At 47.3% G+C, this 26,855-nt stretch overlaps 2 protein-coding genes across 2 annotated transcripts in view; both read left to right on the top strand.

Moving 5' to 3' along the window:
• The window catches only part of SNRPD1 (small nuclear ribonucleoprotein D1 polypeptide), a 51,978-nt gene extending 26,343 nt beyond the window's left edge, over positions 1-25,635 (top strand). The window contains exons 3-4 of the mRNA XM_068121115.2: positions 23,974-24,165; positions 24,578-25,635. Coding sequence (XP_067977216.1) covers positions 23,974-24,165; positions 24,578-24,654 — 269 coding nt within the window. The 3' untranslated portion in view covers positions 24,655-25,635. The remainder of the gene's footprint in view (positions 1-23,973; positions 24,166-24,577) is intronic.
• A 457-nt stretch (positions 25,636-26,092) lies between these two features.
• The window catches only part of LOC137429266 (copine-4-like), a 197,883-nt gene continuing 197,120 nt past the window's right edge, over positions 26,093-26,855 (top strand). The window contains exon 1 of the mRNA XM_068119238.2: positions 26,093-26,394. The gene's annotated coding sequence lies outside the window, so the exon portion shown is untranslated. The remainder of the gene's footprint in view (positions 26,395-26,855) is intronic.

Below are 26,855 nucleotides of genomic sequence, written 5' to 3'. Positions count from 1 at the left end.
ATCGCCGGAGGCACTATAAAAGGCGCGCACGCAAAAGTGGGAGGAGAGAGTCGTGAGGAGTCAGTCAGTGGAGTCGGTGGTCAGTTGGTTGCGTTGGTTGCGGTGAGGAGTCGGTGGTGGTGGTCAGTTGGTTGCGTTGGTTGCGGTGAGGAGTCGGTGGTAAAGAGTGAGTGGACCAAGAACGAGTGGGGGGTTTGGACCAGACGCGTCAGATGAGGCCTGGCAAAGCACGCGACGTCCACAGCAGCCACAACAGCAGCGTGGGGCCTGAACGGCGGCTGCTAAACGCGCCGGTTGTGCTGCAGGACCCCCCTTGGACCTTCCTCTCCCTCCAGCCATCCACCTCCTGCCATTCAATCCTTCTTGTGTACGTGAGTTTGTTCTGTTTGTTCTGTCCTGGGTTAATTAAGTCTGTATAAGCTAGTATTTTCACTGTGTCACCTGCGTCTTATGTGCTTGTAAATAAACGTGACTGCTTTCTTTTTGCTTATGTGTGTAAATAGTCAATAAATTCAGTAGTATTTCCAAACCTTTCTTTGCCTTCGTTTTCCTCTTTGCATTCGTCGTTTTAGTCTTTTCCCTCATTGAGCAGCCGCGGTGCGATCTGGTCAACGTCGGGTGGAATCGGGTTCTAATCGGGGAGTAACTGTTCGGTCGCGGTTGGACCATCCGCTCGGCCCATCATACCATCTAAACCGCGATCAGTAACAATTGGTGTCTGGGAGTGGGATTCGAGGCCCGAACCAAATTTTTTAAAACGTCTAGAAAAAATTTGGTCAAAATTACGAGCTGCCGAAATTTTGTTGTTTTATAAAACCCGAATTTTGAGATCGCGCCATGGACAATCAAGGTGATCGGATGTCGGTGGGGGAGATAGACGGGGTAGGGGTAACCCAGGACTTCGGGGAAGAAAGGGAAGAGGAGAGCAATGAGGTGGTTGAGGGTGTTACAGGTGCACAAAATGGCGGCCTCGCGCACATGGTTATTGTGGCGCCAAATTTAGCCACGCCCGTGACCGTAGCAGCGCCGCCGATGGATTGGGGCCTTTTTATGATCCAAATGAAGGCCCTTATGGATGCTCAGAGTGAGCAAATGAAGGCTCAGAGTGAGCAAGTGGGGGGCGAAATGGGGGGCAGAATGGGAGAAATGGGGGAACGGCTAGAAGCTAAATTTGAGGGGTTAGACAAGAAATTTGGGAAGTTAGACAATAATTTTGAGGAGTTAGACAAGAAATTTGGGAAGTTAGACAATAATTTTGAGGGGTTAGACAACGGGATAAAAGAGGTAAAGAATGGGTTAACGGGGGTGGAAAATAGAATGGCTGCCCAGGAGAATCAGTTAGAGGGGGTAAAAAATGGGTTAGTGGGGTTAGAAAATAGGATGGAGGACAAATTGCGGGAGATAGGGGAGCAATCCGCCCGAGAAATTAAACAAATGGGAGAGCAGATAGAGGAGGTAAAAATCGGGGTAGAAACCAAACTGGATGCTCAGAGGGATGAATTGGGACAGATGAGGGTGGCATCTACAAAAGAGATGGAGGAGATGAAAGAGGGGATACGACGAGGTGTGAGTGAGGAGGTTTCGGGGCTACGCGAGGAGGTAAAGCGAGGTGAGAAGCGTATGGAGAAAGAGGTGAGAAATAATACGGCAAAGTTACAAGGGGGAATAGAAGATCTGACGGAGGAGGTGGAACAGCTGACGGAGGGACAAAAAGAACTAGTGGAGCAGGTTCAAAAGAACACTGCGGTACTAGGAGGGTTAAAGGCGACACAAAAAGAAATTAAAAACGAATTAATAGCGACACAGAGGCAATGTCAGATGGTACGTGAGGAACTGACAATGAGGGTGGACGAGGTGACAGAAGTAATGGAGACGAAGGACCGAGAGGTGAGGACGCACATAGAAACGGTTAAGGTGGCGTTAGAGGAAGAGATAGAGGGGGCGCACCGGGAGATGAAGGAGGTAAAGGAAAAATTAGAGGAGGTAAAGGAGGAGGTGGGTGAAATTAAGAAGAGACGGAGGGAAACTAAGAGGGAGATAAAGGAGGAGGTGATGGAATATGTGCAAGGTCGGTGCTCAACTCATAATGTGATGCTCACTAACCAAATAAAGAGTTTGCAGGTGGCAAAGGAGGTGCGGAGACGAGAGTGGAGGTGAGAGTAGTGAGAGTGACACGGAGCGTGAGTTGGTTATGACAGGTGAGCGAGGATGCACACCTGGAATGGTAGAGCGTGTGTGGGAATGCACACTTGAGTTGGTCGTGAGGCACGTGGTTGGGTGTGCGAGTGAAAGCACACCTGTGATGGTCACAGAGGAGGTGACCGAGGAAGGGGCGCGAAGAGGTGTGTTGGTGAGGTGTGCGAGCGACGAATGTGTGCCAAGGTGTTCGGTGGTCAGGTGTGTGACCAAGTCGGTGAGCGGGATGAGTGTACCGAGGTGTGTAAGGAAAGGTACGAGGAGCATGGGAACAGCTGGAGGTATGAGCAAGAAAGGGGTAGCGTATGCATGTAAGCATGCAGGTGAAGCATCGACGGTAACCGGGTTAGAGGTTAGAACGACTTATAGCCGAATCGGGCCCTCGGTGCACGTCGGGCAGCTTCGCGTGCCGCGAGGACCAGCGGGGATCCGAACCACGGCGGTTTCGAAAGAACCGCTGTACGCGATCCACGCTGTGCCTCGCTTGGAACGGCCGCGTCCGAGCTCCACTAGGCGGAGCGGGCAGCCCGATAGGAAGGGTCGTCATGGCGACCACTTTCTTTTGAGACGTGCCGGCAGGTCGAGATCGGGCAATTGGATGGCTCCGCGCCGAGGTGGTGCGTGGGATCTCGGCACGGGTAAGCCCCCGTCCCTGCACCGAGTGCCGGACGCATCCAGCCGCCGGCACCAAAGAACCCGCATTCATTGCTCGGCTGTACGAAGCCGAGCTTTAGAAGGCAATTGGCGCACCGAGAGGATCTAATAAGTAGACGGGTGATGAGGATAGTGTTTGGCCACGAAATTAGAAAAAGGCGAAATTTGATGATTGGTACGGTGATTAGCAGTAAATGGCAAATTTTTGATTTGTTGGATTTGGACGAACAAAATTTATAGTGAGAGACCCCCGATGTGGTGGGATGGCAAATCCACCATCCCTCACAGTGGGGGCAAATGTGCTATAGCTTATGGGGTGTATGGCAGTGAAAACTAGCCCGGGTGGGTTAGGATATATCGTGTGTAGGGATCTAGCGAAGATGACATTAGGTAACGTTAAGTTTAGTTAGTGACTGATACCTGTAGTGGGGACGCAGGTAGTTTAGTGTGGATGATAATGACGTGGGAGCGCAATAGTTTAAAGGGACGACTGGGAAGCGCAAGTTTCAGAGGGGAGTAGTTAGATGAGATGATGCCGTGTGTTTGAGGATTGAACAGGTGTGATTGAACAGGTGTGATTGCACAGGTGTGCAACTGAACAGGTGAATGGAGCAGTGTATGAGTGAGTGATGGTGATGTGTGTTGTGTTGACCAACTGGTCCAGGAAGAGGAGGAGGGTGCAGGTGGCACCAGGTGTGGTTGCACAGGTGTGCAACAACAGGTGAATGAAGAATGGTTGTGTGAAATAAATGGTTGTATGGAATAAATGGTATGGAGTATTGGAATGGATGGTCGTGGAGTGAGTATGGTGGAAATTGTGGAGTGGAGTGGATGGTGCGAAGGTGTGAATGGGGGAAGAGTGGACCCCCATCACGGATACCCGGGGCGGGTAGTGTAAGTGTTAGGTAGAGGGTACAGGTAAATTGTGGTTGGATATTGGCATCTGTGGTGCGGGTGAAAGAATGGTCTGTGGATGGGTGCATTAGTGTTGTGGAAATGGCTGGGCGTGTAGCCTGTTAGTGTGTGTAGTTGGTTGGGCACTCCACCACTGTGAGGATGTCGGCCAGGTGAGGCCGCAGGTGGGCTCTGGGAGCCGGTAGTTGTGGATGGGGCCCGAGGATCCGGAGGACGGACCCGGGTAGCCCAGTGCCAGAGGGCACCAGGGGGTGACAGAGCCAGGAGAGGGCCTTCCCCAGTTAGTTAGGTTAGGGTGAGGAGCTAGGTAAGCTCGGGTGGCAACTGCAGTGGTGGAGGTGTGCAGGTGGGTAGACCTGCTGGGAGAGCTACACGTTGCGGCCCAGAAATTGTGCGAGGGCACCGGGAGATGAATCGGGGGAGTGAGACCCCAAATTGAGAAGCACCACAGTTTGGGCAATGGGAATTGGTTTTTAGAACCCATAGAGTAAGTTGGCCAATGGATTGGCAGGGAGAGACCCCGGGTAGTGTAAAGTGTGTTAATGTCATTTAGAAAGTAGTTAGGATGAAGTCTCCTCGCACCATCTGCATCCACTCACCTGAGGTGACAGGTACTCCACACCATGCCATGTTTTAATTATTTTTAATGCAAATGTTTTGGATTGTGAGACGCATCATGATGTGGGTGTGACATTGTGCTTTGATGTTCCATCTCTGCCTCCTTATGAGGATTGATGATGAATTTGGTGATGGCAAATTTTGAAGTAGAGGGATTGTGGCGACGAATTTGGTATAGAGAAATATGGGGAAGACGTGACAGTAGTGACGAATTTGTAAGTGGGTAGATTTTGTAAATATGGGGTAAGGGCAAGGGTAGTGTAGGTGACAGGGGGGTGACGTACGGTAGGGACGAGCTTTCTCACTTCGCCCTCCGTACGCATTTCGCCTTGCATTGCCTTATTGATGTGTACCCTTGTGACCTTACCCCTCGCTCATTTGTCTTTCCCCTTTTGTCTCCCACATGACCTGTGCGCCATTGGGTGCCGAGGGGAGCGTGCGTGAGTCCTCCATTGTGCGCCCGGAATTCCCAGAACCAGCTGTCTGCATCGATGCACCACATTATGGACCACAGGTCTGTGGCCGAGCACCACTTATGGACCCCATGGGTTGGGGCATGGCCCCTCTGCTGGAACCGGCCATGAGGGCCCGAAATCTTGCTGGCGGACCTTGGCCACAGGGCACCGATGCCCCACAGGTGAACCACACTAGTCGGCCCTGTGGGCCATAAATAAAATCAAATAAAAAGGACACATGGGGCACACTTTATTGCAAATAGGCCGCCAGTAAGAAAATGAAAGAATGACATCTGGAAGACCAAATAATAATAACCAGCAGAGGGAGCCGAAGAGCAAGAGACCACCTGCAGGGTTAGGGGTTGTTGAATTTGTTTTTTGTTGAACACTCTTGAACAATGGTGACTGCACCGATTGGTGCTTGGGTGCTTGTATTGGTGCGTTTTTGGGTGCGTTCATGGTGCATTGATGCAGAGCAGACTGTCTTCCCCCCCAGAAAGAACAATCACAGGTCCTGGGTTAGTCTTGTAAATAAAAGTAGCGTCAAGTGTAAATAATGCTTCCCACCGTCAGTGTATAGTTTGAAGACCATTCCGCAATTCGGTTAACTGTGGGCGTAAGTCTGTTAGGCAGGGTGCAATGGAGCAGCGGGACACATTTATTTATGTTTTAAAACTGTCGCACTCAGGGTCAGGTTAAAAGTAGAGGGAACTACACCTACGTGTCACACTAAATAAAAGTTGTAGGCCCGGGACGTGCCTAAGAGGAGGAGGGTGCAGTGTTGCGGAGATGAGGACTGTATTTTTTTGATTGTGTGCTGTATTATTATTATTGTTTATTCTGCGCCCCCCTACCTCCGGAGCTGTGTAAAGGTGAAAGGGCATCCCATAATTAGTCCACAAGCATACACATCAGCCAAATAATAGAATACCCCTGTTTGATAGTTATCTCTTATTCTGTGTTTTAGAGTAAGGCTGTGTCTCCCATTAATTGAAGTACTCCATTGCACCAGTGAAAGAGAATAGATCCTCTTTCATTCCCATCCCCAAAATCCCCATTTCCTTTTACATCCCCTTCCGTCATTGCCGGGCCTCGATTGCCAAATTACCTCCCCTCCAATAACCGCCATTGACCATGAGGCAGGGTCGGAGAAGAAAGGCGTGTCTCCACCTCGTCATAGAGGGGAAGAGGGGCGTGCCCGCCCGTCGTCATCAAGGGCGGAGCGAGAGGGTCGCGCGACCAACCAGGGCCGAGGTGAGCACCCCGATGGGCGTGTCCAAAAGGCCGGCGGCTTAATCGCCGGAGGCGCTATAAAAGGCGCGCACGCAAAACTGGGAGGAGAGAGTCGTGAGGAGTCAGTCAGTGGAGTCGGTGGTCAGTTGGTTGCGTTGGTTGCGGTGAGGAGTCGGTGGTGGTGGTCAGTTGGTTGCGTTGGTTGCGGTGAGGAGTCGGTGGTAAAGAGTGAGTGGACCAAGAACGAGTGGAGGGTTTGGACCAGACGCGTCAGACGAGGCCTGGCAAAGCACGCGACGTCCACAGCAGCCACAACAGCAGCGTGGGGCCTGAACGGCGGCTGCTAAACGCGCCGGTTGTGCTGCAGGACCCCCCTTGGACCTTCCTCTCCCTCCAGCCATCCACCTCCTGCCATTCCATCCTTCTTGTGTATGTGAGTTTGTTCTGTTTGTTCTGTCCTGGGTTAATTAAGTCTGTATAAGCTAGTATTTTCACTGTGTCACCTGCGTCTTATGTGCTTGTAAATAAACGTGACTGCTTTCTTTTTGCTTATGTGTGTAAATAGTCAATAAATTCAGTAGTATTTCCAAACCTTTCTTTGCCTTCGTTTTCCTCTTTGCATTCGTCGTTTTAGTCTTTTCCCTCATTGAGCAGCCGCGGTGCGATCTGGTCAACGTCGGGTGGAATCGGGTTCTAATCGGGGAGTAACTGTTCGGTCGCGGTTGGACCATCCGCTCGGCCCATCATACCATCTAAACCGCGATCAGTAACAATATATATATGCACATAGGCAACATGCATGTTTTAGCTTCATATATTTAACTTGGGTTATTTTTTAAATTATTTTTTTGGGCGTGATCGTAGCAGCGGTCTGTGGCCTTATAGACCACCAAAATGAAGGGATGAGCAATTTGTATAATAAATGAAGTTTTTGTATGTATTTTAAATGTTGGCCATAATTTTCTAGTCTGATTCGTGTGAAAATGCAGAAGGTTCTCCGTCGTAAGCATTAGGGTTGCAGCGATCTTTTATCTATGCATCACCAAAGAAAGGGGTGAGCAATTTGTGTAATACATTAAGGTTGTTGTATGTAATTTTGTTTTTAGCCCGAGTTTTCAACACAGTGTAGTGTGAAAATGCAGGAGGCTTAACTGTCATTTTGACGGGTTTTTCTGCTTGCATGTCAAATAGAGCTCTATGGTTTGTTGTCTTCCAAGGCTTTTGGTTAAACTTGGACGAAGACTACTCAGGTTTTCTGCTCACTGCTCACGCCACAAAAACGAACCTGTTTCCAATCTTATACCTGGGTCATAAACATGGTCGGCCGAAGTGGAGCAGACCAACTTGCAACTACATCAATATGTTGAAGACGGACACGGGCCTGACGACAGAGGAACTACACACAGCAATCGAGAAGACTGGAAGCTGAGGATCAATGTCTACTGCAGTTCCTTTTGCTACAGATTTTGCACTCAGAATGAAGCAAGTGCTGAATTGAAAAATATAAATAAAATATTCCAACAAAGCTATTCACCATGCAGCATCAAATATTAATGTTGCATTTGATTGGTGCATCCTACTCATGTCATGATTCCAACACGAGTAAGTTGATGTCAGAGTCAAACACATGAGTGTTTGAGAGACAATCTATTCATTATATATGTACAATGGAAGTTTTTGCATCATGGGTACAAGACGGAGAGGATTGGTGAGGGTGTGCAGGTCCTGATCAAGCAAGCTGTGGGCTGTCGAGTCTGTACAGCAGAACATACGATGGAGCAAACTTGGTGAAGCTGTGCATTGCACATTGTCTTCTGAATTGAAATGCACTTGAATAAACTGAAAATAGAAAGAAACCTTTTACCCCTATTTTTACCCCAATTAACCTATTCTACCCCCATTGTTTATTCCCTTGATGGTTGTGCCCAATTGTTGCCCCCTGCCCGACTGTCAATTAATTGAGCTTTACTCTTCCATGTGGTTTGCTCTTGTGGAGAAGAAAACAAAGATCAACAGTAAAAAAAAAAAAAAACAGACATGCCCAGATCACATTCCACGGCATGGGACCTACACAAAGAAAAATGTTTAATGACATGGTTGGCTCCATTTTAAGAGAGAGACCAAGGATAGTGGGGAATTGATTGTTTCAACTTAGCAGACCATGCCGAAGCATTTTTTTTATATGCGGAGAGCTAACGCTTGATGAATACTGTTGCGGGAACGTGATCTGTGCGTAATGGGAGTAATATAGCCTAGTTATGCAATTCGTACATGTTTAGCATAAGTGTACAGTATCCATGTGAAAATGATCGGGCACATCTTGAAGTTAATTTAGATGATAATTGTGTTCCCCTCCCCCTTTGTGTCTGAGCCCCACTTTCCAATCCTTCTCAAACCCTTGAATCATTCCTTTGTAATCTGTCTCGATAATGTGTTTTCCAATGGCGAACTGTTGGCCCAGCTCCGCAAGCAACCACATCCCTTCATGGGACGACCCTTGTACACCTGCCCAAACTTCGACGTGAGCGTCAACCCTCTTGAGCCACGATCGACCCCGCCTAGGTGTAGCGTGGTGAGAAGGTTTTCCTTTGTGGCATGTGCCTTCTATACAGTGCATTCAGAAAGTATTCAGACCCCTTTGGGACTATGGTTTTCCCCTCCGTCCGTGTGTGCGTGCATCCGTGCGGGCGTGCGTGCGAACGTGCGTGCGTGCGTAATTGAAGGACCGAATTCTAATTTGGTGTGTGAGTGAAACCCACGTCAAAATCCAAGATGGCCGCCACCATGTATGTCTGACGCCATGTAAGTCTGAACCTTGTGAGTGGAATATCTTGAAAAATAAGCGAAGTACCAACTTCTAATCTGGTGTGTGGGTGTATCTACGCATAAGGGAGAACGCTATTGAAAATTGGGTCGCCACGTCAAAATCCAATATGGCCGCCTTGCGTCTTCCACTTTGTCAACTCGCATCACTTCAATGACGAGGGACCTAGGCATAACGCTTGTTCACATTTTGTTATGTTGCAGCCTTATGCGGAAATCGTTTAAATTCATTTTTTCCCTCATCAATCTACACTCAATACCCCATAATGACAAAGAGAAAACAGGATTTTAGAAAGTTTTGCAAATTTATTAAAAAGAAAAAACTGAAATATCACATTCACATAAGTATTCAGACCCTTTGCTATGATACTTGAAATATTAGCTCAGGTGCCTCCCATTTCTCTTGACCATTCTGCCATAAAGGCCAGATCGGTGGAGTGTTGCAGTGATGGTTGTCCTTCTGGAAGTTTCTCCCATCTCCAAAGAGGATCTTTGGAGCTCAGTCAGAGTGACCATCGGGTTCTTGGTCACCTCTCTTACCAAGGCCCTTCTCCCCCGATTGCTCAGTTTGGCCGGGCGGCCAGCTCTAGGAAGAGTCCTGGTTGTTCCAAACTTCTTCCATTTAAGAATCATGGAGGCCACTGTGCTCTTGGGAACCTTCAATGCAGCAGAATTTTGTTGTGGGCTTCCCCAGATCTGTGCCTCGACACAATCCTGTCTCTGAGCTCTGCAGGCAGTTCCTTCGACCTCATGGCTTGGTTGTTGCTCTGATATGCATTGTCAGCTGTGAGACCTTATATAGACAGGTGTGTGCCTTTCCAAATCATGTCCAATCAATTGAATTTACCACAGGTGGACTCCAATCAAGGTGTAGAAACATCTCAAAGATGATCAAGAGAAATGGGAGGAACCTGAGCTCAATTTCAAGTGTCATAGCAAAGGGTCTGAATACTTATGTGAATGTGATATTTCAGTTTTTTCTTTTTAATAAATTTGCAAAACTTTCTAAAATCCTGTTTTCTCTTTGTCATTATGGGGTATTGAGTGTAGATTGATGAGGGAAAAAATGAATTTAAACGATTTCAGCGTAAGGCTGCAACATAACAAAATGTGAAAAAAGTGAAGGGGTCTGAATACTTTCTGAATGCACTATGTGCGAGTCTCTGTGGTATGAAAGTGTAAGGTAATGCTATAACCTGATTGAGAAAGCGTGGGGATAGGGGTTTTATAATTATTGTCGTGACTGTGCACTTATGAGATGTGTGCCTTGGTTCTCTCTTCCCTATTCTCTCCCTGACCCTTTTATTATTTATTAAACATATTGTTACAGATACGACTTTGATGGTATGGTGGGCCGAGCGGGATGGCCGCCGTATCCGTACAAGTTACCCCGATTGCACCCGGGGTTGACCAATCGCGCTATGCTAGACCAATGAAGGAAAAAGAAGACACCCGGCTGGATTACAATCACACAATACGACACCAGGGGTTCAGTTCTCAAGACCTCCGGAGGAGGTTATATTAAGGCGGAAAAGGTTAGATTACAGGGACAAGAGGGAAACATAGGAAGGTGGGCACTTAAACACGCTTATATTAACCCCAACAGACGACAAATAAACGGGACAAGGCTCACTCACACGGGGGTTTGATTGCCAGGAAAGCGGGTAGCGATCGCTCCAGGTGCACCTGGGCTCAGGGCAGGATCACGTACGGTCCAGTTCGGTCCAAAGATGCGGGGAGGTATCGTCGCGCTGGGGGTGGCGGTGGCTTCTCTCTCCAAGCTGAGGCGCATCTGACGTCACGTCCGGCGCGGGGCCGCGTATATCCGGCGGGGAGTCACGCCCTCGCTCGTTAGCTCCGCCCCATATGGCATCGGCCCATGGCTTCTCATTGGGTGCGGGGGTTACCGGCTCCGCCCTTGACGAGGGGCCGACAGGGAGCCCCCTTCTGGGTAACCCCGTCGAGCACATGTTCAATGGCGGCCAACCGAGCCGGAGTGAGGACGCAAAGCCGCTGTTGTTGTGGTTGTTGTTGGAGCTTGAGATGATGGGAAGAGATACGGGGAGGTATGGGAAGGTCCTAAACTCCTACTGGTGCCATATCATCACATTCTGGTGCAACGAAGAGTCATAATTAATGGAAACAAGTCCTTAACTGACATAGATTAAGAATAACTAGCAAGATTTCCTATAATGGTCTACGTGTGGTGCGGGGGACCTGGGCACGACATTTAATGGGGGAATGAAGGGGAAGATCGGCTCTAATGGGTGTTGTTTACAGACAATGGGACTAGGGAATGGGGTAAGGGGAGAGTTGGGGAGTATCGGAGAAGATAGGGGAATATTTACAAGCGGATATGGAGGTCAAATTCCATATTCGCAACATTGCACCCTTCTCTACCCTCGGGGCGTCCCGACCCGATAAATTTTTACCTACTTTAGTGTGGCACGCAATGTAGTTCCCTCTACTATTAACTCTACCCTGAGTGCGACAGTTTTACAGATATTCACAAATGAGTAAATATGTCCCCCTGCGACGTTGCACCCTTCTCCTCACAGAAACACACCCACAGGATAACCGAATCCGGAAAGAATCCTCAAACTAAACATACAGCCGGTAGGGAGCATTATTTACAAGACTACGCTGATATTTACACTACGATCCAGGACCTGTCTTTGGAGGAACACATGCAGATGTTATGCATAGAGAGAGCGCGCTTGCCAACATCGATACACCAACCCACGAGTGCTCTGTGGCCGACGGCCTTTAATAACGTGCAGAGCACCCTTTCCGAGCATCAACAGCACCACCCCACCACCAATCGGTGCAGTCACCATTGTTCAATGAAATAAAAATAAATTCGACAACCCCTAACCCTGCAGGTGTCTCTTGCTCTTCTTGTGGTGCACTTGGTGGTGTTAACTATTAGTGGTTCACCTGTATGGCATAGGTGCCACGTTGATCCATAGGTCCATCCCCGGGTGGTGCTTGGCCGCAAACGAACTGCGGTCCATTGTGGGTGGCCACAAACATTGCGGTCCATATGGTGTACCGATCCAGGCAGCGAACAGCGAAAGTGCAGGCCCACAACTGCGCAGCCAGCACCTCTCTTTCCTCTCTCTCTACCCCAAAGCCAGATCCTCAGAGGTGGGAGACAAAAGAAGAAACAAGTGAGTAAGGTGGTAAGGGCGCAAAAGTGCACGCAATGTAAGGTAATGCACACTGGGGGCACATGGGAACCAGGTGAGACAGGTACGTTCCTATCGTACGCCCCCCCCCCACCAGGTAACCTACATGGCCCCTCCCTTACCCCTTACTGCATCCACACAACACAACACTACTCATAAACATCTACTTTACAAATCAACAAACATCCCTACTGTCTTCCCCGTTCCTCCCATATACCAAATTCGTCTTCTCTCCCTCCTAACCAATCAAATTTGCCATTTTCAACTCTCATCAAAATTTGCCATCTCCAACTGCACATCAAAATTTGCCATCACCAATTCATCATCAGTCCCTCCTAGGGAGGGAGAGATGGAATCACCCCAATGTCTCATCCACGTCGTGATGCGTCTCACAAATCCACAGCAATTTCATTTCCTGCACAAAACAAAGAAAACACAGGTGTGGAGTCATCATCATCACCACAGGCAAGTGGCTGCGTATGGTGCGACAGGTTCATCAATCCTAACTATCTCCTAAATGACTTTAACAACTTTACACTACCCGGGGTCTCTCTCCGGCCAAACCATTGGCCCTCTTACACTATGGGTTCTAAAAACCAATTCCCATTGGCCAAACTGTGGTGCTCTTCAATTTGGGGTCTCACTCCCCCGATTCATCTCCCGGTGCCCTCGTACAATTTCTGGGCTGCGACGTGTACCTCTCCCAGTGGGTCTACCCACCTGCACACCTCCACCACTGCAGTTGCCTCCGAGCTTACCTGCTCCTTACCCTAACCTAACTACCAGGGGAAGGCCCTCTGGCACTCTCCCCACTCGGTGCCCTCTCTGGCACTGGGCTACCCGATCCACACCCGGGATCCTCAGGCACCCACTCACAACTACCGGCTCCCAGAGCCCACCTGCGGCCTCACCTGGCCGACATCCTCACAGTGGTGGAGTGCCCAACCAACTACACACACTAACAGGCTACACGCCCAGCCATTTCCACAACACTAATGCACCCATTCACAACACCATTCTGCAACCGCACCACAAATGCCAATATCCAACCACAATTTACCTGCACCCTCTACCTAACACTTACACTACCCGCCCCGGGTGCTCGTGAAAGGGGTCCACTCTTCCCCCATCCACACCTTCGCACCATGCACACCACTCCGTACCACTCACTCCAACTCTCTCCACACACCTGTACCTGCACACCTGTGCTCTCACACCTGGTGCCACCTGCACCCTTCTCTCCCCAAGCGCATTCGCGCTGATCCACAACACTCACTACTCATACACTGCTCCACACACCTGTCCAGTTGCACACCTGTGCAATCACACCTGTTCAATCCTCACACACACGGCATCATCTCAGCTAACTACTCCCTTCTGAAACTTGCGCTTCCCAGTCGTCCCTTTAAACTATTGCGCTCCCTCGTCATTATCATCCATACTAATCTACCTGCGTCCCCACTACAGGTATCAGTCACTAACTAAACTTAACGTTACCTAATGTCATCTTCTCTAGATCCCTATCAATATAACCTAACCCACCCGGGCTAGTTTTCACTGCCATACACCCCATAATCTATTGCTCCTTTGCCCCACCTGTGAGGGATGGTGGATTTGCCATCCCACCACATCGGGGGTCTCTCACTACCAATTTTACACATCAAATTTCAACAAATCAAAAATTTGCCAATCATCTGCCAATCACTACTGCCAATCCCTTGCCAATCATCAAATTTTGTTTTTCTCTAATTTTGGGTCCAAAACACTAACCTCATCACCCAGTCTACTCACTAATACCTCTCGGTGCGCCAATCCCTGTCCAAAGCCCGGCTTCGTAAAGCCAAGCAATGGATGCCGGTTGTTTTGTGCCAGCGGCTGGATGCGTCCGGCACTCGGTGCAGGGACGGGGGCTTACCCGTGCCGAGATCCCACGCACCACCTCGGCGTGGAGCCATCCAATGCCCCGATCTAGACCTGCCGGCACGTCTCACCAAAAAGTGGTCGCCATGACGACCCTTTCTATCGGGCTGCCAGCTCCGCCTAGTGGAGCACGGACGCGGCCGTTCAAAGCGAGGCCCAGCACGCACCGAGGGCCCGATTCGGCTATAAGTCGTTCTAAACTCTATCCCGTCTAACGTCGATGCTTCACCTGCATGCTTACATCCCGCAGCCCGTTCCTTGCTCACACATCCAGCCGTTTCCATGCTCCTCGTACCGTTCCTTACACACCCAGGTACACTCATTCCACTCACAGCCTTGGTCACACACCTGACCACCGAACATTTTGGCACACATTCGTTCGTAGCACACCTCACCAAAACACCTCTTCGCGCCCCCTCCTCGGTCACCTCCTCTGTGACAATCACAGGTGTGCCCTCATTCGCACACCCAACCACGTGCCTCACCACCAACTCCAGCGTGCATTCCCACTCACGCTCTACCATTCCAGGTGTGCATCCTTCCATCCCAGGTGTACATCCTCTCTCACCTGTCACAACTAACTCACGCTCCATGTCACTCTCACTACTTTCACCTCCACTCGTGACAACGCACTCACCCTTACTCTTGACAGCACACTCTTTCCCCATGCACCTGTCCGTCACACACCTTTCTCGCGCACACTCTCCCGTTACACCCTCTGTAACACTCACCACAGGTGGACACTCTTCCTTACTTCTGACAGCGCACTCTTTCCTCATGCACCTGTCCGTCACACACCTTTCTCGCGCACACTCTCCCGTTACACCCTCTGTAACACTCACCACAGGTGGACACTCTTCCTTACTTCTGACAGCGCACTCTTTCCCCATGCACCTGTCTGTCACACACCTTTCTCGCGCACACTCTCCCGTTACACCCTCTGTAACACTCACCACACCGCGCTTCCACGTGCTCCCTCGCACACGCGCTACGACCGACTCACTCTCGCCAGCACACTCACTCCTTGGCACGCACTTTTTCCTCACACACCCCAGAGTCGGACTTTCTCGCACACCTCCTCTTTCGCACACCAGACCTGTCGCACACTTCACCCACGGCCTCTCACGAACACCCGGGTCCATCTCGACCCCCAAGCTCCTTAAATCCCCTGGCGCATCATACGCACGACCATATTGGTCACCACTTACACCGGGTCCTCTTCCTCTTCGCTTCTCCTCCATCACCTGCGAATCCCTCATCCGGTTAATGAGCACATCATCACGATCCAAACACAGACTTTGGACCAATTCTTTTATCTCCTCTTTTATCTCTTTCTTATCCCCTCTCCGTCGCTTCTTAATTTCGCTCATCCCTTCTTCCACTTCTTCTAATTTGTGCTTCACTTCTTTTATTCCCCGGTACGTCTCCTCAAGCTCGTCCTCCAAGGCTACCTTGACCGTTTCCATGTGCGTCCTCACCTGCCGGTCCTTCGTCTCCATTACCTCTATCACCTCGTCCAACCTCGTTGTCAGTCCCTCACGTACCATCTGACATTCCCTCCTTGTCGCTATCAAGTCGTTTTTTATGTCGTTTTGTGTCGCTTTTAAACCTCCTAATACCGCAGTGTTCCTTTGAACCTGCTCCACTAACTCCGTCTGTCCCACCGTCAGCTGCTCCACCTCCTGCGTCAGGTCCTCTATGCCCCCTTGTAACTTTACAGTCCCCTTTCTCACCTCCTTTTCCATGTGCTCCTCACAGTGCCTCACCTCCTCGCGCACTCCTCCGACCTCCTCACTCACTCCTCTTCTGATCTGCTCTCCCATCACTTGCATCTCCTGCCCAGATGCCACCCTCATCTGCTCCATTTCCTCCCTGTGAGCATCCAGTTTGGTTTCTACCCCCATTCTGACCCCCTCTATCTGCTGCCCCATTTGGTTAACTTCCCTTTCCGCTTGGTCCCTCATGTCCCTCAATTTGCCTTCCATGGTGTTTTCTAACCCCTCTAACCCTTTTTGCATCCCTTCCATTTGATTCTCTTGAGCGGCCATTCTGTTTTCTACCCCCGTTAACCCCTCCTGTATTTCCCCTAATCTATCGTCTAATTTCCCAAATTTCATGTCTAATCCCTTAAAATTATTGTCTAATCCCTCACTGGTACCCCTCGCTTCGTCCCTCATTACCCCCATTTGGTTTTCCAATCGCTCACTATTCTTTTCCATAAGGGCCGTCATTTGTATAAAAAAAAGTTCCAATCTTCCCAGCGGCGCTACTTCGGTCGCGGGCACGGTGACCAGCGAGGCGCCTTTTTGCGCGCCTGAAGCATCGTGCGCGAGAGCGCCATTTTGTGCACCTGCTACCCCCGCTGTTTCGCTCTCCTCATGTCCCTCATGTCCCTCAATTTTGTCCTGGATCGACCCTGCTTCACTCTCCCCTACCGGACCCCAGCCGTCTTGACCCGCCATAGCGCGACTTTCAAAATTCGGGTTTTTATTTTTATTTTTTTTGTAAAACACAATCAAATTTCGCTGTTATAATTTCGAGCGCGTAAACGCGCTCCGGGTCCAATCTCACTCCTCGACACCAATTGTTACAGATACGACTTTGATGGTATGGTGGGCCGAGCGGGATGGCCGCCGTATCCGTACAAGTTACCCCGATTGCACCCGGGGTTGACCAATCGCGCTATGCTAGACCAATGAAGGAAAAAGAAGACACCCGGCTGGATTACAATCACACAATACGACACCAGGGGTTCAGTTCTCAAGACCTCCGGAGGAGGTTATATTAAGGCGGAAAAGGTTAGATTACAGGGACAAGAGGGAAACATAGGAAGGTGGGCACTTAAACACGCTTATATTAACCCCAACAGACGACAAATAAACGGGACAAGGCTCACTCACACGGGGGTTTGATTGCCAGGAAAGCGGGTAGCGATCGCTCCAGGTGCACCTGGGCTCAGGGCAGGATCACGTACGGTCCAGTTCGGTCCAAAGATGCGGGGAGGTATCGTCGCGCTGGGGGTGGCGGTGGCTTCTCTCTCCAAGCTGAGGCGCATCTGACGTCACGTCCGGCGCGGGGCCGCGTATATCCGGCGGGGAGTCACGCCCTCGCTCGTTAGCTCCGCCCCATATGGCATCGGCCCATGGCTTCTCATTGGGTGCGGGGGTTACCGGCTCCGCCCTTGACGAGGGGCCGACAGGGAGCCCCCTTCTGGGTAACCCCGTCGAGCACATGTTCAATGGCGGCCAACCGAGCCGGAGTGAGGACGCAAAGCCGCTGTTGTTGTGGTTGTTGTTGGAGCTTGAGATGATGGGAAGAGATACGGGGAGGTATGGGAAGGTCCTAAACTCCTACTGGTGCCATATCATCACATTCTGGTGCAACGAAGAGTCATAATTAATGGAAACAAGTCCTTAACTGACATAGATTAAGAATAACTAGCAAGATTTCCTATAATGGTCTACGTGTGGTGCGGGGGACCTGGGCACGACATTTAATGGGGGAATGAAGGGGAAGATCGGCTCTAATGGGTGTTGTTTACAGACAATGGGACTAGGGAATGGGGTAAGGGGAGAGTTGGGGAGTATCGGAGAAGATAGGGGAATATTTACAAGCGGATATGGAGGTCAAATTCCATATTCGCAACAATATTTTTCTCCATCCGGGAGCTGATCTGGTACACCTTCGTTAATTACCTCTGCCACTGAAGGTGGAAGGATGTTATGTTTTCATCCCTGTCTGTTTGTCTGCGAACAGGATATCTCACAAAGTTGTGGACAAACTAGGACGAAACTTGGTGTGTACAGGTTGGGTGTGTGACGAGGACCAATCGATTCGATTTTGGTGAAGATGCCAATCCAGATCTGGATACTAGAATTTTTCTTAACATCACAAGTGATTGTTCACCACTGTGAGATGGGGCCAAAAGCGATTATAAAGCATGACATTAAAAAAAAGTCGTGGAGGAGTTATGACAAAATTAGTTGGATGAATTGATTAAGTGACAAGAACAAGCCGATTCCATTGTGGTTCAGGTCTGGATCCAGATCCGGCTGATCAGAGGTGTACGAAACGTAAACTGTCCAGCTTGGCAGTGGTGTGCGCTCTACCGAGTGTTCTAGTTTTTGCATTGTAACCCCCTGTGTGAGCAAAACTGCGGGCGTTGGGAGTTGGCATGAAAAGTCTGAAAAGGAGGCCATTTTAAAAGCACAGCCGGTGCAATCGCTTGGCCTATTTTATTTGATGGATGACCAGCCATCGCGACAGGCTATCGTTGGAGTTATCTGCATGCTGAAAACCGAAGTAAGGACCGTGTGGGCTTTCCCAGTGGCCGGCATATTGTCTCTGAGGACAATCGGTTGATAAAAGGGGATTGTGTGAGTAGCTTATTTGACCACCAGCCCACCCGGCGGTCTCCCGTAACAATACATTTGTGTTTGTAAACCAACCTCTCGTTCCATCAATGTTGATTCTTCTCCACCTACATGGGCAAAGTACTGTCAGTGCCTGTATGACGTCTTTACTCTGTGTTTGGCCGCTCTCTACATAAACACAACCCAATCTGGATGGCCTTTGGCAATATTTCGCTTGGCAGGTTGGAGCAATATAAAAAAGCCTTATCAAGGCTTCCTGATGGTATTTAAAGTGGAGCCAAAGTATTTGACAAACTGAAAAAAGCCTTCTTTTTTTTCTTCTTGGAGTCAAAGTACTATTTCTCAATTTATCAAGTACTGACTGAGTATTTGACCGAAAGGAAATAAATCTAATTAAACTGTTTCTCAATTATAGATTGATCATATCATAATCTTCTGCTTTGCAGACAATAAATCAACATTATTGAAGGTCTAATCTGTTACAGTTTGACAATACCAACATCAGTTATTAATTTAATGCATTGGCTTCTGTCAATATCGTACAATTGCGGTTTGTTTATTATTATTTTTTGTCGAATAGAAGCACCAGTCCAAGACGTTTGACAAAAAAAAAAAAATTCAGAGAACTGGCTTAGACAATTGAGCAATTGAGTATTGAGTCACGTAGTGACGTATTGAGCCAGGGGAAAAAAAAATCGGACGTGTCCGAAGGAAGCTGTTCAGTTTGGCATTTAAAATGTGAAATAGGCAAAGCCCGACACCCATTAGAATTACACTTTAGAAGTCTTTAAAATTACACTTTAGAACCTTCTCGAATTACCCTTTAGAATTACCCTTTAGAACCCTCTACAATTACTCTTTAAAGTTGAAACCCTTTCAGAATTACCCTTTAAAGCCCATTAGAATTACCGCCTTGAACCCTTTAGAATTGCCATTTGGACCCCCATTATAATTACCCTTTATAATCCTTTAGAACCCTTTAGACCACTAAAGAATTACCCTTTAAAACCCACTTGAATTACTGTCTAGAACCCTTTGGAATTTCCCTTTAAACCCCATTATAATTACCCTTTAGAACCCGTTATAATTACTCTTTAGAATCTTTTACAATTGCCTGTTGGAACTCTTTGGAATGACACTTTAGAACCCTCTACATTTACCCTTTAAACCCTTTCAGAATTACACTTGAAAACCCATTAGAATTACCATCTAGAACCCGTTAGAATTGCCCTTTAGAACCCATTATAATTACCCTTTAGAATTAAACACGTTGGGTTAGAAAGGTTCTGATTCTTCATTTTTGACGGACGGACAGACAGATATAGCCAAATATTGAAGCGGCTTCACAGCTTAAAAATTGTCGGCCATATTTTCTTCCTGGTCCGTAATTAGTCAGAGACCGCCTTATGCCCGGTTTTTGGAGGTTCTGTCCTATCTGGAGGCTGAAATAGACTATAAACTTTTCCTTTTTTATGATCTCATTAATTTTGCCTTTCTGTCTTTGTAATGTTTTTTGGCTCTAAATTGTCCCTTTAGAATGGGAGCGACACAGAACAATAGAGCAATCCCCAGGTGCCGAAGCACCACCCATGGAATGCCGTGACTTGTGGTCCTTTATTTTGTGTCGACAAACAGACTTTTCGTATTTAGGAATTCCTTTTTTAAATTGGAGGCAAAATATTTTGACAGCGTTGGACTGCTTTTGTTTGGGTGCGTTCGTCCACCTTGCTTAGGCCTACCTTGCTTTTGTTTGCATTTGAAGGATGCAGCATTCGAACACTTGGAAGAGCAAGCGTTTGCTGTTTGATGAGATGCATTCTTATTATGGACATTTTTTTTGTGGTACTTTCCTGTTATTCCGGACCTTTTACCTCAGCATTTTTTGGGGGTTTGGGTCAGTGTTAGGGTTAGCATTAGGGTTAGCGTTAGGATTAGGAAACAGAACGCTGAGGTAAAAAAAAACGCTGAAGTAAAAGGTCTGGGATAACAGGAAAATACCTTCTTTTTTTTTCTTCCCCTCCCTCCCCCCACCCCCTAAATTTGTCAGAAATGACATTTGAGATGGTCTTTTTATTCCGTTGCCAGATGCATTATGTTTTTGGGTTGTCCGTCTTTGCATCCGTGATGGGTTTTCGTTATCGTGATAACTTGAGAACAGCTGAATGGATCTCGGTCAAACGTCGTGCAGGGTATGTACCATGAGGTAAAGATGGACTGATTAGATTTTGGGGTCAAGGTCAAAGGTCATGTATGATAAAAATCCTGTTACCACAATAACATGTGAACCAGTGATGGGATTATGACCAAAGTCGGTACACTTATGTATTATGATGCAAAGATGAACTGGTTTAATTTTGGGGCCAAGAGGTCAAAGGTCAGAGTCTTTAATAGGTTTATGTTTCCGCGATAACTTACGAACGGCTGAAAGGAACCAAGTCAAACTTGGTACAAGTATGTTTCATGATGCAAAGATGAACTGATTATATTATGGGGTCAAGAAGTCAAAGGTGAGAAATCCCTTCAGGTAAAGATTCTGTTACCGAGCTAACTTGTGAACCAGTGATGGGATTTTGACCCAACTTGGTATCAGTATATATTATGATGCAAAGATAAACTGATTAGATTTTGGCATCAAGAAGTCAAAGGTCTGTAAAAGGTTTTTGTTAGCCTGGTAACTTAAGCACGGCTGAAGGTAACCAAGTCAAACTTGGTTCAGGTATGTATAATGATGTAAAGATAAACGGATTAGATTATGGGGTCAAAGGTTAGAAGTACTGTTCAGTAAAAATTCTGTTACTGCTCTAACTATATGTAAAAATGGAAGTTTTTGCATTATGGACAAGAAGACGGAGACTGGTGAGGATGGCACTTGGTACCAGCTTTTGGGGTCAAACTGTGTGCAGGTCCTGGTAAAGCAAGCCGTTGGGTGTCGAGTCTATACAGTATTGTACAACTAAACTTGGTATGAGTATATATTACGATGAAAATATGAATTTATTAGATTTCTGCAACAAAGGTCAGAGGTCATGTCAGGTGAAAATGTGACACTTGAGAACAGCTGAAGGGATTGAAATCAAACTTGGTACAAGTATTATAATGATGTAATAATGTGGGTGGAGGCATAGTGCATGACTTCGTGACGTCAGAGTGCTGTTCTAGTTATTTTATGCTTTTCCCCAAAAAAATCCTTAACTTGAATTGAAAAAGAAATTGGCAATAGTTTTGTTTTGTATATGTTTGGTGGCAATGCTGAGCTCCAGTGGAAGCCCAATTTGTAACAATGTATAGAGCTTCTCGTGACTACAATTTCTGGATCCTTCAACTTTGATCTTTCTCAAGTCATTTTTTATGACGTCGCCCATAGAGCAATGCTGTGTGGAACAGCATTTATCTGTCCATCCAGTGTATGTGTGTATGTCCCTTCCGCTGGCATTTTCAGGTTTATACCTTTTAAAATTCGTTTTATTTGCAACCGTTGGTACGATTGACACCAACTTTTCACCATAGGAGTGCCTCCTCCTGTAGCATTTTTAAAATAATACTTATGACGTCATAGGTCACGTCGTACGGGTGCCATCTTGGAAAAACGTTGCACCTCGCTATCTCCGAAACTGCTCCATGGAAAAAAATTGAAAGGTGGCTCATTGTAAAGTACTTCCCATGAGGAATAAAATGTTAATAATGTCATCGGTGCCTTCTTTATGACGTCATAAATCGGCAAGTAGAACGCTTGATCCCATCAGTATGAAATTTCTTGAGTGTAATTTAGGGATAGATTGGTGAAGAAAAAAAGATTGCTGACATCATTGGTCACATGGTTTGGTAGCCATATTTTTACGGTGTAGCCCGTCGGGCAATGCTGTCTGGAACAGTGTTTGTCTGTCCATCCGGTGTATGTATGTATGTCTCTCACAAACGTCCACCAAACAGACCTGAGGATGTGGTCACATGACAGGGGGACAGCAGATCCTCCACTCAGCAGATTCAAGCCTGGCTACGCTGTTATTGGACTATCGGTCTTGTTTTTAACACTATAATAACACTTATAAAAACACCGCAGGATTTAATGTTTAAGCTGTGTTTAAATGTTTAATACTCAAGCTGTGTACAAGCTTGAGAGAAGACGAAAGCCAGCCCAAGAAAGCAAGCAGGCTGGGTGTGGGTCGAGCAAAGGCAGAATTTTGCGGATTTTGATCCATAAACACAAAATGAAAAGAATGCCAACCAGCACCTACTTGATTGGTACCAGAGAATGGTTGATTGCTGAATTGATTTTTAATATGGAACCAATTGGACAAGTTATAAAATTTGACATGTGAATGAGACATTTCAACAGTTTCTTTCTTGGTAATTGATCAAGGTCCATCCTTGTGGTTAGATCGTTTTGTGTTACCAGAATTCTTTTTCTACACTTTCTCAAGGGATGTGGAGGAGCTTGTGCACGCACATCATGAAGAACATTAGTAAATTATTAGTCGACGATGGACATATCGACGCAGCGTATGGGATTTTAACCTGCAATTGCAGCATCACGAGCCACGTGTTTAGATGTGAGCGGCAAACTCGGCATTCGACCCAATGACTTTGACCAGTTTGCTTTCTGTTCAGACCATACGAGCTCAAGGTTCCGGTCAATATTTCAATACCATCTTACTATAATTCACCAAATGTCCATCTGTCCGTTCGAAGGTACCGCAAAAACGGCTGAACCGATCGCAACGATATTTTGGGTGGGTATACCTGGGACCCCTGGGAGTAAAATAGGCTATATTGGTTTTCCAAGTTTTTCAATTTTCCAGTTTTTCCAAACGATGGAATAATATTTACCGATTATGAACAGTGATGTGGCTTTTATTGAAATTCTACAAATACTGCTTAGATTTTGATGACATGAATCTGCCGTGAATGCGGAAGTGGACAGATGACGGCAATGCGTGGTTTTGATAATATCCAAATACAACCGTCATTCAATCGTAATGTTAAATCGTTAAACGTTAATCGTGTTAATCGTTTTGTTAAAGTATCAATTGATGATTGGAATTGAGTGAATACAATTACGATTTTGAATTCGTAATTGTATTCACCCAATCGTACGGAACTTCACAGCAGGATTTAAATATTTGTTGATGTCACAAATGTTGTTAAAAGTTTATTTTTTATATTAATGTTATTTAATTTGTGATTGGAGTTATGCTGTTTGGAATGAAAAAAAAGATATCAAATTCAAGTGAATGACGAAATGCCGTGACGGTTTCTACTTTCTAAACGTGAATTCGCGGATCGCCATATGCAGATTCGCCATTGACTGAGTATGGAACAAACGTACCCGTTTGTTTGCCAACGGGTACGTTTTTCATGGAAGTCCTTCACAAACTTTCTGTCCATGTCTGTCGTGCAACTGAAGGTGCTACAGGAATGTGGAATTTATTGGTTTCATGCTTTAGCATTCGCCGTTTCTGCATTGTCTGTTTGCTTCTGGCTTCCCACCCGTGTGTAGCACGGGTACCTCACTCATAATTAAAATGTAAAAAAAACAAATAAAAGTAATCCTTTTTCTTCTCCCTCAACCCTCTTGTGCCCTTGCAAACCCATACACAGGTGTCGACGTCAGTATGAACACACACTTGAAGGCTATTAAAATGACAGTCAAGAACCGTGAGCCGGTGCAGCTTGAGTCGCTGAGCATTCGAGGAAACAATATTCGCTACTTCATCCTTCCCGACAGCCTGCCCCTCGACACGCTGCTTGTGGACGATGGTCCGAAAGCGAAGGCTCGCAAGCGCGAGGCTGGTAAGTGCCGGGCTTTAGGGTGAGGCTGAAAGTATCATTGATTTTATTGATTGGAATCCTTGCTTTGATTCAAGTCATGTGTCAACTGAAGCCTCTGAAGTTTCTCGTGAAAACGAGCTTCGTTGCTCTGGTTGGTGAGCACTGCAATCATCCTCTCATCGCTAAGATTGCTGAGCACTACAAATGACCGATTGTTTCCTCTGTCTCTAAACTCGGCTCAACTTTCACATTAGTGTTTTGTTTTTCACAAATTGTTGGTTTGCTGCGTTTTGGTTTGAAGTGAAGACACAACTGCCTGCTTTTGATTGATAACCCTTGAGTTTTTGATGCATTTGGTTCAAATGCAGCTGGCTTGCACTCGTTCTGACAATCTTCATCTAATCTCTTCCACCATTCCTTCTTGACACTGCAGTGGCTGGTCGAGGTCGGGGAAGAGGCCGTGGGCGCGGCAGAGGGAGGGGCAGGGGCCGCGGAGGTCCCAGAAGATGAAGATGAGAAGCAACAGGCATCCTCATCTTGGTTTCTTTCCATTTTTGCTTTCCGTTGGAACCTGGGATCGTTGACCCCACAGTGAATGAACGACTCGCACGATGAATCCAAAATTGGATTCGTTTTGGCAGAGATGTCTTCTTTTTTTTTTTATTGTTTTTATTTTGTTGGAAGCTGGAAGAGCTATCAAAGCTACGAGAAATACATTTTCCACAGCCAACGTTTTTCTTTGTAGCTTACTCGTGGTAATAAAAGCTCGGAACTCTTCCTCTTGCTTCATCGCTCTGCATTTGCCTTGGGCCTCCATGACGATGATGTGTTTATGGCATTTTGTATTCGGTGATCACCCGCACAGGTATAATCTCAAAAAAAAATTGGTAGGCCCTTTTATTGTTTGATCTTTTTCCACTTTGATCCTGGGTGCGTAGTGGAGCTCATCCATGCATCGCATGCAGGACAAATGCATCGATCTATGTGCGATTTTGAACCTGGGTTCGGAACGTCACGAACATTCGGTTTAGATGTTAGCGACAAACCAGTTTTATGAAAATTTGAGGATTCATTTCAAGAAAGAAACATTGTAATTTTTTGTTGTTGTTGTTGTTAATTTGCTTTCAGAAAATGCAATGGACTCCTCACAATTGTTTACTACATTGACTTGACCAACTTATTTAACCCACTGCAGACAAAAACCTTTGATTTGATCCATTCTGATCCAGTCGATGCAATTTGAAGCACGGTCATTAAAGGTGGACAGAGACACATCTGGAAAAACGTTTTTTTTCAAATCTCTTTGCATTAACTTCTTCACTCATCTGGACACCTGTTGGACGTTTGATCTTATTTAATTCCTATCTTTCACAAAGACTCGTTTTATCCTCAAACTTCTGAGAGAAATAGCACATCTGTCTGTCAATGCCCCTCGAGATTGTTCCAAGGTGGATGAGTTTGTTGTGAATAAAAAGCAGAGTAAACTCTCAATGCTTTGTGGCAGTTTACAGCGGAACGAATCTGTGCGCTAACTGCTCGGATGAGCATCGGCACCGATCATCCTGTCGGTCGGTCATCGATGTTCGGCGTGGGCAGGTCACCCGAGCCTTGCTGACCCGGCCACCTGTGCGCTGCTTGCCACCCGACTGATTGGACACAACACGTGCAGATGTCCGGGCTTTTGTTGTTGCTCTTCAGCCGGTGCCCCTCCCTCCCAAACGTCCGCCTCCTCCCACCCCTCTCGCTTTCATGGAGATCGCTGGGGGGAAAATGTCCCCAAATCCCTGCCGTGCACTCGCCGGATACATTTTCCCTAATTGGTTGCTTGTGAAGCGAGTCGAGCCGTTGTGGGGATCTCTGGGTGGGAAGGTTGGCAGGTGCGGAAAGGGGGTGGGGAAACACTGGGTGGGTAGAGGCGCGTTCAAAGTGTTTGGATCTACACCAGCGAAGCGGAGGAGCTGAGGAGCACTACGAGGTGGTTGAAGCCCACGGAGGGACAATGAGAATGGCATAGAGGAGCTGTGGGGGTCCTGCGCCCTGAACCACAACCTCCACGTTAGATTCGGGTCCGCTGGTTGGGTACCCAAGACCGCAAGCTCGTCGTCCTTTTGTTTCACCCACTGTGTTGCTTTTCGTCGCTCTCTATGGCTGTTGGAATCTTTTTTTACTTACCACATCGAGAGGGAGAGTTTTAACAGATTCAAGCCGCAGGTGCTTCAATCCAGGATTTGCGACACGTAATAACGACAGGTAAGCTCCTGATGATTTTCAAACCGTTCACATTTATCCTCCACGTCATTTCCCGCCACACTTCTCACCGTTTATTTGGATCCGCCGTGCAAAATGACTGTGTGTGAAAAACACCCTCCAGCAGCGCACCTGTGCGGCCTCGCGCTCGTGACTCCATGCTTGCCGATCATCCTTTACGCATACCCTGAGATCCGTCATGAGTGCAATTGGGGGAATCTCCCTTCTTGCTTCAGAAACCTGGTTCATTTACAGCCAAGGAACTTGGGAAACGTTACCATTTACAAGCACATTTTACCTTTGTACTGCGATTTCCCTGTACACGGGGTGTGATGTGTGCGTTATGTCCTCATGATGAGATCGGTTTCGGTGAGAGGGATTTTGATTCCGTCATGATTGGCTGGAGTGACTTTTTTTTTCTTCTTTCCCCAGCGTGAATAGATGTGATTTCTCTGCGATTGTCA

Source organism: Myxine glutinosa, chromosome 6, assembly GCF_964187855.1.
Source record: "Myxine glutinosa chromosome 6, kmMyxGlut1.1, whole genome shotgun sequence".
In the NCBI taxonomy this organism is placed as follows: Eukaryota; Metazoa; Chordata; class Myxini; order Myxiniformes; family Myxinidae; genus Myxine; species Myxine glutinosa.
Note: the sequence above shows the minus strand (reverse complement) of the source record. Positions and strands in the feature narration are given on the sequence as shown.